We start from the raw sequence: 12,174 nt of genomic DNA, 5'->3' as shown, positions 1-12,174 counted from the left end.
ATAGTAAAACAATGGAAATTTTCTAAAGTGAATATTGCTGGCGTTATTTATCAAAATCTCTTCATTTTTGTTTTATACGTGTATATTTACGTGCTAAGCATTATCCTAAAAAATATTTTGAATTGACCGATTGCAGAGTTCAAAACCGACCACTTATTAAATATTCGATTGATCAAATTTGCTATTAAGATAAATTGAAAAATGTTGATTTTTGTTTTATGTATCTATAACATAATTCCAAAAAATATTTTAAAAATATCGTGATTTGACCCGAAAATCGACCGAATGATCAAATACTGCATTGCTGGCGTTATCCATGGAAAAATCTTCATTTTTGTATTATACGCGTATATATATACGTGCTAAGCATTATCCTAAAAAATATTTTGAAAATAATTTGATTTGACTGATTGCCGAGCTCAAAATCCCACTTACTAAATATTCGATTGATAAAATTTACTAGTAATATGATTTGAAAAATGTTCATTTTTTGTTTTATATATCTATAATTACGAGTAAACATATATGAGTCGGTTATCCGCCAATTTTAAAATATTTTTTGGGATTATGTTTTATATGTATTTATAGATATATAAAACAAAAATGAACAATTTTCAAATTATATTACTAGTAAATTTGAATCTAGGAAAATAATTCCCCGGAAAAAAAAATCCCGTGACCCGGATCTGCTCTGCAGTATTTAATTAAATAGAAATGTTTTTTAAAGTCAAATTTCTTCGAGGATTTGAGATTTTAAATAATAAAACGAAAGTTAAATAAATCTAGTTCACCTTTACACACTTTCATCAACTTTTAGGTATTTATTGAAAAATATTTTTACACAAATTTTAATCATTTTTTTAGAAATATGATAAAAGGCTTTTCACAGTTTACTAACTCTTAAATAGCGCCCCTTTTTGTTTTTACAAGGATAAGCTATTAAATAATATAATTTTATAAATTTTGTGGCGAAATAGGAAATTAGCAATTCAATCTGATACCCTCTATTTGATAAAAATTATTTTACTGAAGTATATACCTACTTTAATAATTTAACTGACTGAATACAAAATCACTATAAAACTTGCAAAATTATATTTTTTACTGCCCAATTTTAATTAAATACTGCCAAAAGTAATGAAAAATGCTGACCACTTTAATCAAAATACAGAGCTGATTATCAGCAGTGAGTATTATATTTTTCTAATCTAACAATTATTATTTTGCTTATGAATTTTTTTCAAAAGTTACAGAAAAGAAATAATTATAATTTTATTAAATGATATATAGAATAATAAATTATATTATTCAAAAGAAACAATTCTAGAACGTATATGTTCTCCAATTGAAGAGAGAAAATTGGGCAAGTCCCTTCTCTCTTCTAAATAATCAATGCATAAATTTTTTAAAATAGTTTGTTTCGTTGCATAAATACGATTTTTTTTGGGAGTGTATGTCCCAATATTCCATTGGCCGATTTTTCCCATATCAACCGCTATTTCCATCCTTATTTTTTCGAGTAGTTCCCATATCTTAGGTTTTTTGTTGCCTACAATATCCTTAAATCGGTTATTCCATCCTTCACATACATTGTTTGTTCGATTTTCCCCAGCAATCGTAACATTAAACACATTCCATGTTTCTGGTGGGAACAATGGCTCTACTTGCCTTTGAGAGTTTTTCCCATGTCTCAATTCTCCATTCATATAATTTTTATCAAAATAAAACAATAATTCTTTGTTTTCATCCGATACAATGGTTTTTAAATACTCCATACCTCGTTTGACATCGTGTATAGGTAAGAATGCTAATCCATCAATCATAGCTGCAAATAAGCATAACATTGGATCATTCCGATATGATGATTCTAAACCCAATTCCTGAATCTTTCTATGAGTTGATTGAGTTAGATGATAAAAACATCCTTGGATGTTGATATCTCTACCTAAAAGTTGAAAAAATATAGATTAAAATTATTGTATAGGTTTTATTTAATATTTATGTCTTTATCAATTTTTATTAATTACACTGTGTGACAAGAAAAATGGGAGAAAAAATAAATAAAAACAAGTTTTGGTGCAGAATTTGACATTGAGTTCGAATTCGTTTTCTAAGTTTTCCTTTCACGACAAGTTTTAAAAATATTATCGTATAAAGGCAACTTTTCGAAATCTCAAAAATGGTAAAATTTAGGTCTTTATACGGATATATTTTAAAAAGTATCAAATGAAAATCCCTGAAAATTGGTGATAGTGTTAGACTTTCCTTATAAATTTATTAATTTTTATAATTTTTTATCGATTGCTTTTTGAGAAAAATGGTAAAGAATTTCGTTTTGGGGGTCTTAAGTTTTCAATTTAAATTCCCGGCAAGAATCGTATAAATATGTTGGCGGACTACTGCTGGAGTATCTTTTTTGAAAATAAATCATCAACTTCATATTCGCGGAAATATATTTAGATTTACAATTAAATGTTTTTAAATTCGATAAATTTTATGTTATTGTTTAATTTGTTTTAAATTCAATAAATTTATTGTATATTACAAGTTAAATCCTATATAATAATGAAGGAGGGGGTGAGACAACGGACCGATAAAAGGTTTATTAAAAGTAAAATATGAGATAGGTTAGCTTAGCATAATATATTTATTTAAATATGAGAAATGTAACTATTTCATTTAAAATAAATTGTTTGGGAATCGTACCTTGTGCAGTGTAGCGAAGAGAACGAAAGCCATAATAAATATATTAAATGTAAGCTATATTAAAAAATAATTCCCCGGAAAAAAAATCTCCGTTTTTAAGATAATTAAAATTACAAAATTAATAAATTAGGAGAAAAAGTTCCCTATAAATAAATCAACGAAATAATAATTCTCAAATAAAATATTTAAAAATTTTGATAAAATTAATTCTGAAGAATTATTTTCTAAGAATTTACTGTCTTAAAACATGTTTATTTTATTTTCCCCCAAAATCAAGTCAAAATTTGTCACACAGTGTTTAGAAATGGGTTCGTTCATCCTACACTCATAAAAAAATCGTTTAAAATATTCCTAAAACAACAGAAAAGGGAAATTAGAATTAAAAAAAATTTCAAGTTCCATGGTCCAAAATACATTTTAAAATCAAGGTCCTAGCATATCTCGATAGTATATAGATGTAATTAAATCGTAAAAAGAAACCTAGAGTATTTTCGACGGCATTGATTGCAGCCTTTTCAAAATCCATATAAATTGTTATCACAGTTTAGCAATGCATTAGCAATTCAATATATAGTGGGGAAATTTTTTCCGGGGAATTATTTTTCAGGGGAATTTTATTCCGGGGATTTTTTTCCGGGATTTTTTTTCGGGGGAATTATTTTTATTCCATTTTTAGATATTTTAAAAAAATGCGTTTTTAATATTCTTAAACAACATTTAAATAGTAAATTTCATTTATTTAAATAATTAGCAATGGAGGAGCTAGATGGCGATATAATCCCATTATCTTCCTCCAATCAAACTGCCTCGAGAGATATAGTCCAATTCGTTCCTCTCAGAGACTTTCAAGCATCTTCTCTTAATTTAAGTGATCGAATTTCATCTATCGCATCCCAAAAATATCGTTTAGCTAAAGAAATTTTAGCTGAAATACCGCTTCAATTCATTTCTTATATGAATTCGATTCACGCAACACCCGAATTAGTCGCAAATATTAAACGTTAAAGAATGATGAATAATATAAATCGTAAATTAATTTTTATAACTCTTTTGAGTTGAATTTAAATATTAATTTTCATCTATTTAGAACATCTATGTGACCAGCTAATTTTGGGAATCATGAAATTAATTTGAATATTTGAACTTAAATCTTTATCGTTAATTTATTTATTTTTAAGTATATCATAATTATATACTCTTATTATGTGATCTATAATAACCAAGCTCTTTTTTAAAACTTTTTATTATGATATAATCTGTAGTTTTATTGTAATTTTAATTAGAGTTTTTTCATCTCATTTTTATTTATATTTTTTTATAATTAAATATTATTTCATTCCATTCATTTTAGATCTGAAATGATATATTCCAAACTATTAGCATTTTATATATGTATACATACTTTAATATATTTTTAAAATTTAATTATAAACATTTCTTATAAAAGGATTTGTTTGCAAGAGAATAACATGGTAGCTTTAGTCATTATAAGTGCCCTTAAACATTTTGCTCTAAATATATTTATTTTATATATTTGAAAGGTATTAATTTTATATGCATATATTGTATAATGCGTTGCAATAAATATATTTAAAAAATAACTATTTTTTATTATCCGAATTATCTTTAGGTATTTTTTTTATATATTGTCACTCTAATGCTCTCTATAAAATTTATTAGAAGTATGTTTTTAATTGTTTGTTATCTATTTTAATGTATACATTTATTACTCATCTCTCATTTGTTACTTTTTTAATAAGTAAGGCTCGTTGTGTGGCGGAGGTGGACTTTGCCCTGTGTTGGAAATGTCAAAATGTTATAAAAATTCCAATCAGTAAATTTATACTTGCTTATTTAGAGTTCAAATGTGATATTTACACTAAAATTAGCTTTCATTTCTTTTTAATTCATAAAATTCCCTGCTTAATTTTCTATACTGTAATAAACAAATTAAAATAACATATAATTAATTACATGGATAATATTTTAAATATAAATGCTCTCAGTCGCCTTTCGTAAGGTTGATTAAAATTTTGTTGCTAGTGATTTTTTCCTTTATGCTGGCTAATGGTGCACCGATTTTGCGCATCGAATATTTCATTTTTCGAATAATATTTTGGAAAATAAATAATTCATATCGAATATTAAATTGGTTAATGATGCTTACTACCAAGTGAATGTATGGAAATATTTTAAATACCAATCTAATTTGCTAAATACCGACCAAAATTTATTAAAATGTAATAAGACCCTTATTATTTAATATATTAATACGGAATCACGTGGTCGAGTCCGGCCTTCTATATATCATCCCCCCAAGGATGGAATCACCAAGTTAGAATAAGAAAAAAAACATGATCATTTCCGGGATTCGAACCCGGGAGCATAGGATAAGTAAGCCAAGCTCTTGCCTACTAGGCCATAGAGGCTTTCCAAAGATCACGATTTTTCAAATATATATTATAAATATATTTGGTAGTGCATATCTAAATGAAAAATGAACAAAATTCAAATTTGATAGATGGTACCTTAAGGTACCAAGCATCATTAACCAATTAAATTGCACATGTATTCATAAAGTCAGTTTTTAAGGCATGCACAATAAGATAACATTTTTTATTCATATAAGATCTTTTATCTATCATCATTTTAGAAGCGAGAATAAAATCTTTAGTCATTTTTGATAAAATTTTTAAATTTTTTTGAAGATTATTCCCACCATAAAAATGGTTTTCATCTTGTGATGTAGGGGTTACTTAACATATGAATCAAATTTACTCAAGAAGGGTTTCTTCCTTTTTCTAATTTTGTTAAAGAAGATTTGATGTTGATATTAATTTCTTTTTCTAGATAAAAAGGTTATTATGTAAGGGATTGATAAAATCAATTTTGTTTAATTTATGAACAAATTCCCATCTTAATATTTGTGTGCTCTCTTTAATTAGTTTTATTTTTTTTATATTAATAACTTCCGTTTTTTACTTATTTTTTGTTTTTTTTTGACTTCCAATTCTATTCCCATCCCTCCCTTTCCTTTTTTTTCCCTAAAAAATTAGATTATTTTAAATAATAAAAATATTTATTTTTTGTTAAAAAATTTCATATTTATAATTTTATATTTTTTTAAATATTTTCTTATATACAAAATTTTCAATAAATATTTATTTTTTTGAATATTTTCTTATATACAAAATTTTCAATAAAAATATTAATTTTTTTATTTTATGGATGATTCTATTATTTCCATTGGAGAGGTAGACTTTAATAATTTTAACCTTTCAATACTCCGGTGTTTATTATAATAAATAAGGAGGAAGGTACATATGGCGGTAATATCATTCATCACGAGTAGTAATTTGAGGAACAATGCTATGCCGACTTCTTTTAAAATGATTAGTTATTAATTATTTAAAAAAATGCCAAAATCAAATCTGTATATTAAATTTTATATTTTATAACTTAATAAGCACAGGGGGTTAAAAAAAAACTAAGTGGAAATTTTAAAATTAATTTTTCCAGCTTCGTTTACTATTATGTAGCTTCTTTGAGTAATTTTATCTCAAATTGCGTAATTTCCTCATGAAAATATTTTTTTGTTAAAAAATTTTCATATTTATAATTTTATATTTTCTTATATACAAAATTTTCAATAAAAATATTAATTTTTTTAAATATTTTCTTATATACAAAATTTTCAATAAAAATATTAATTTTTTTATTTTATGGATGATTCTATTATTTCCATTGGAGAGGTAGACTTTAATAATTTTAACCTTTCAATACTCCGGTGTTTATTATAATTTTCATAAATTTATTTTGTAAAAATTTTAATTTTTTTAATTTATGGATGATTCAATTATTCTGATAATAATTTATAAAATATCCTCCTAATTATATTTTATTTAGGAAATACTTAATAATTCAGTATTCGGTTCTGACCTTGATAATTTATCTAGATCCATTCGATTGGAGAATTATAATTTTAAAAATAGTTTCCAGACTACACCAAAAAAAACAAGACGTAAATGTAATTGGTGTGATAAACATTATCAGGCTAGTACAGCTACAAGTATATATTGAGTTAATTTATAAATTTATACTTCATTTTTTTTAGCGAATTTGAAGAAGCACATGCAGACTGTGCACCCGGAAACGATTAATAATAATTTTCAAGATGATATACCTGAAACGTTATTTGGATCAAGAAAATTAACGGCTAATGAAAATACGCATATTAATAAATTAATATTGCGATATCTAATTAAACAAAATATATCGTTTAATTCTTTAGATAGCTTATATTTTAAAGATATTTTCAAATATCTAAACAAAAATTGTAAAATTTGGTGCAGGCAAACTGCAACTAAATACCTCAATAATATATACATCTCTGCAAAAAAAACATTATTACCAATCTTCACGAGCTTCGTAGTGAAGTCTCCTTAACAACCGATATTTGGACCGGATTAAATAAAATGACGTTTTGTTCATTAACAATCCACTATATAGATAAAACATGGATGATAAAGAATTTCTTATTAGATATTCTTGAATTCCCACACCCCCATGGTGGTCAGGATATTTTTGAAATAATAAAAACAACTTTAGAGGAATATGAAATTATTAGCAAAGTAATAAGCATAACGAATGATAATGGGGCTAATGTTATCCATGGAGTTAATTTATTGATAGAATATATAGAAAAAAATTATTAAAAAAAAATGTATAATCACCGATGCTTAGCCCATACTATAAATCTTATCGTGAAATCCGGGCTGGATTATTTTTCTCCATCATTAGAAAAAATTGAGAGCTTCGTAAAAAGTATTCACAGAAACCCCAAATTAATGCAAGGATTCATAAATAAGTTGGGGTATTAGAATACCGATGGATGTTGCCACAAGGTGGAACAGCAAGTACATCATGATTACAGCCATTAATAAGGTATTTTTAATTATAACATTTAACATATTTTAATTTTTAATAGAATCTCGAGGCCGTTATCCAGCTAGCTAAAGATTACAGTGGTGATAAAGACTTTAGCTTAAACACCGAGGAATCTAAATTTTTGGTGCTTTTGGAACAATTTTTGTTTCCATTTTATAAAATAACCTGCGAAATAAGTGAGGAGAGCCACAGTAATATCGGTATGGCCATGTTATACATGGATAAAATACAGACTAATTTGGAGTCTGTATGTAGATTTAGTACAAATAATTGTATTAAAAGTGGGGCTACAAAAATGCTGGAAAAATGTAAAAGTTACATTGTAATTATGGAATCATTTCCTAATTACGTTTGCGGTATACTTGATCCAAGGATAAGAAAAAATATTTGCCGCCGATTTTGAATACATCGGAATATTATGAAAGATTCAAAGATTTATTTATTCAATATAATGATGATAATAATAATTTGGATAGATATAATTTTACTAATGAAGAAAATGAATCTCATTTAATGTCAGTAAATATACTTAATGAATTGCGAACGTAAGTATTTATTAACTTATATATAAATTATATATTCATTTTTAGCTGTGCCCAAGAAGCCGTGAATCATGCTATGGGGGAAATAGAGGATTATTTATCAGACTCAGTTGCACAGACCACCGAGAATGTTTTGGGATGGTGGTCTCGGTATATTCATCGTTTTCCAAGGTTGTCCAAAATAGCTAAAGATTTTATGGCACAACAAACTACATCCGTATCAAGTGAAAGAACTTTCTCTAGAGCTGTCGATACAATGACTAAGAAGAGAAATAGGAAGTCTTCATCCGTTCTTAAACAGACGCTGTCGTTAAATTCGTGGGATGTGAATCTTTTTACTATTACCGATAATATTTGGGAATAAATAATTTATGTATTATACTATTTAAATTGTTTATATAATATTTTTTACATTATTTATACATATATAAAATTATAATATTCGAAAATATATTAATAAAAAACAAATTATTGCGTCAATTTCAATTGATTTATCATACAATTAAATTATTATGCAGGATTTATATAGGTATAATCTCAGGTAAAAGAAATTTTACTTGAATTCTTATGAGATAAATAATAATGTAAAAAATTTTAAATAAATTTTAAAGTTTGATGCAATATCATGTTATATTATATTATATATCTCTTAAAAAATTTTCTCTATGTAGGGGAGACCTGGGTAAAGCGATTGACGAGGTAACAATATTAACGCCAATAATTTTTTAACCCTTGAGCACAAAGATTTTAAATTTGGTGTGAAGATGTATTTTTATATCTAATTTCATACCTATGTTCATCTTTTAAAAAACTTACCTGGTTTTTCTATTTTGTCAAAAAACTGTTTTTTACCCAAAAAATATAAAAATCATTCTCTAGTATATTTTGCTTTTATTAAAATATACATATCCTCAGGATTCAAATTTGGCACATATGTTCCTTAATGTATTTGTTATAAAATAAAATTTATCTGAAATCTATAGAGAAGTCACCACGCAATAACGATGTTTATAATATATGTCACCATGGGGTAATAAAGCTGTTATGGGTCAGTTAAAATATATAATTACAGTAACACCAAATAATATATTAAACGGATTCTTAGCTTGTGGCATATAATATATCCCCTAAATAAACCCAAATATATTTACAGATCAAGATTATATCTGCTGTATCTGTTCAAGAACAATGGCGAACCCTGTATATTAGTATGCAAAAATTTGTATCTGTATCTAGATGTATCTTTAAAATTGTAAATTTTTGCATCTAGATCCATTTTTAGATGATGTATTTGTATCTGCACCTAGATCCATTTAAAAAATATCTTTTAACAACTCTATTATATATATAAAATAATAGTTTGTATAATTCTTTATAAATTTGATCTTTTATATAAAATATAATTTTTAATATAAAATCGGCTCAGGAGTCGGCTCAAATGGTTTATTGAGCCGCTCTAGTCTGAGCAGTATTATACGACTACGGCTCGAGTTCAGAGTCAATAAAACTCAACTATTTAACAACACTATTCTAACTATTATCTGTACAGGTATATGCAATCTGCACACTATGGTTGAATAATTACTATATTTTTAGTTAGCAAAGAATAGACTAAAACAAGTTTTTAGCCAAAAAATATCAGTCATTGGGGATTTCTTAAAAATATAGCAGCTCAAATATACATTAAAACACTTTAATGTTAACATTTTTCTCCAGTGCAGTGCATAGTAGATTGAGCCAAATTAGCCATAACCCAATTATACTATCAAATAATGAGGGTTCCTCATATTTATAATTTCCCCCAAATTTAACTTACTCCATTTAGATAGAAATGAAGGTATCTAGCATAGCTCTCTTGAAGAATCAAAGGCCTAAATCACACAAAGTTGCAATAAGCTAGACTAACAAAGAGCACAACTCTTAGAGTTGTAAAAATCGAGCATAGAGGTAAACTATTTAATACTCAAAAAAGAAAAAGGGTATACCATCCTTTATAAATATGATTAAGTTGCCAACAAGGTCATAGTAACTCATTTTAGTTACTCCCCATTATTCTTATATAATTTAAAAAGAGAACTGTATATTCAGTTTAGGCTGGTTCATATTTTTTTGAGAAATATAAATTAAACATATTATCTATATAGGTTAAATTATTCATTTATGTCCCGAGATAGATTCCAATCTCCATACAAAATCCTAGTAAGAAAACATAATCAATTTTTCCCCTCCTCTTAATTAGGAGCATAAAATTGTAAGTGGTAATAATTATCAAAATAGAATAATAATTTTTTATTCAAATATATACATTTTAAAATTAAGTACATCTTTCATCCAGTACATTAAATTATATAAACAATTTAAAAAGTCATATGTCCTTATGAGATAAGAGGGAAGATGCACAACATTGAAATTATTTTGTAACTAAAAATTGGAGGGGAAAATTAAAAAAAATGTATTTACAAATATTATGATATATATTTTTTTAAGTGGCTTCATCATTGCCTTCATTTGTATCTTCACCCTCATCCAAAGCTGCAACATCTTCTGATTCTTCTGGCTCCCCATCATCATCATAACCTTCAATTTCTTCACCTTAACATTACAAAATATTAAAATGATAAATTTTATATGATTACCTTCTCCTTCTTCAACAACTTCATCACCTTCACTAAAAAAAATTAAAATATAACTACATCATTGTTATTTGTTAAGTTACCTATCACCAACTTCAAGACCATTTTCAGTATCCATATCAGGAACTAAGAAATATTGTAATGGATTAGGCCAGATATCATCCTTAATTATCTAAATAATTTTTAAATATAAATTAAATTTTAATCTTTATCAGGACCTCTGCAATTTCATCAGCTGACACATCACCATAAGAGAGGTACCAGGAAAAAAATGTCCGATTATCATGGGGCCTTTTTCTTGGATTTGCTAGCATGGCAGCAACATTTTTAGATAGAGCACAGTTTTCTTTCCATGTGATGGGCGTAAATAAGGACTCAGGATCACCTGTAAAAAACTATCATAAATAGAATATACAAGTAAAATACAAAACCAGATGTTCCTAGGTGAAATTCTTTGCATAATACATCATTTTGGAAAAAGGGATTTTCGTCAAAATGAAACTTTATGCGGTAGCCTGATTTAATATCTTCAAATTCTTCTACTTCAAGCTTCAAAATATGAGCTAACCTTTAGATTATAATATTTAATTTACTTTGTTGAGATAATGAAGGCATTCTTCTTCTTCTTCATCCATAATGGCGGATATTTGTGGATGATTAACAAACTATAATATCAGAACAAATATTGCGTATTTAAAATTAAGACTTACCGCTGTGACCCAAAAATTTGGTATTTTTTTGATCAGTTCATTTCTCTTTTCAAAATGAGGTTTTCTAAGTTTATTGTATTTCTGTTCAACTTTTAATATTTCTTCACTGGCCTTCTCGTTCATAAAATCAATTTCATTTTGACATGCATCAATTTCTTCAAGTGCTTTTTGCGTTTCAGCGTCATAATCTCGGGATTCCTCACCATCACCACATTCTAAGTTATTTTCCATCTTTTTACTTTTTTTAGGTGTCGTCCCACTGTTATTAGTAGTCGAAGAAGCCATCTTAGCTTAACATTAAATGGGGGGAAAGTGAATATTAAGTTAATTTAACCAAACGACAAATATGATTACGCATGCGCATCTACATTCACACACTTAATAAAATTCCCGCGTATAATAATGGAAGATTTTTTAAAAAAATACAAAATAATCCATGAAATAATCTTATAATCAATTTATATATCATATATATAAAGTATAACAATATTTAAAAATAATTATTTTATTTTATTTACCTTAAAAATTTGCGGATGAATTTAACCAATAAATGCTATAAGGAAAGGAAAATTTTTAAATGATGGCTAAATGAGTACTAACATTCAATAGGAAAATAAAATAAATAATATATAATAA

General features: G+C 26.3%; 2 protein-coding genes and 1 long non-coding RNA gene across 8 annotated transcripts in view; 2 read left to right on the top strand and 1 right to left on the bottom strand.

Annotated features, from left to right (window-relative positions):
• The window catches only part of LOC135923285 (copine-8-like), a 53,576-nt gene extending 49,644 nt beyond the window's left edge, over positions 1 to 3,932 (top strand). For 3 of the 6 annotated variants that reach the window (XM_065457955.1, XM_065457952.1, XM_065457954.1), the window contains exon 21: positions 3,458 to 3,834. In XM_065457955.1, coding sequence (XP_065314027.1) covers positions 3,458 to 3,711 — 254 coding nt within the window. In that variant the 3' untranslated portion in view covers positions 3,712 to 3,834. Of the gene's footprint in view, positions 1 to 3,457 lie in introns of all 6 variants that reach the window. The other 3 variants (XM_065457953.1, XM_065457956.1, XM_065457957.1) reach the window with 3 other exon arrangements.
• Positions 3,933 to 6,676: 2,744 nt separating this feature from the next.
• LOC135923972 (uncharacterized) lies at positions 6,677 to 8,548 on the top strand. Its single transcript, XR_010571309.1, has 4 exons — positions 6,677 to 6,775; positions 6,821 to 7,650; positions 7,694 to 8,198; positions 8,244 to 8,548. It is a non-coding gene; the product is annotated as an uncharacterized LOC135923972 (long non-coding RNA).
• Positions 8,549 to 10,501: 1,953 nt separating this feature from the next.
• On the bottom strand, positions 10,502 to 12,174 carry LOC135923441 (protein SET-like). Its single transcript, XM_065458180.1, has 8 exons — positions 12,057 to 12,174; positions 11,539 to 11,828; positions 11,422 to 11,493; positions 11,260 to 11,377; positions 11,047 to 11,213; positions 10,912 to 11,000; positions 10,832 to 10,863; positions 10,502 to 10,787 (listed from the first exon to the last, which is right to left on the bottom strand). Exons 2-8 carry the CDS (start codon positions 11,821 to 11,823, stop codon positions 10,678 to 10,680), a joined length of 873 nt encoding a protein of 290 aa, XP_065314252.1. The 5' UTR covers positions 11,824 to 11,828; positions 12,057 to 12,174; the 3' UTR covers positions 10,502 to 10,677.

This window comes from Gordionus sp. m RMFG-2023, chromosome 2 (assembly GCF_954871325.1).
Source record: "Gordionus sp. m RMFG-2023 chromosome 2, tfGorSpeb1-WG-v2, whole genome shotgun sequence".
Taxonomy (NCBI): Eukaryota; Metazoa; Nematomorpha; class Gordioida; order Chordodea; family Parachordodidae; genus Gordionus; species Gordionus sp. m RMFG-2023.
This window is presented reverse-complemented; position numbering and strand designations above follow the sequence as displayed.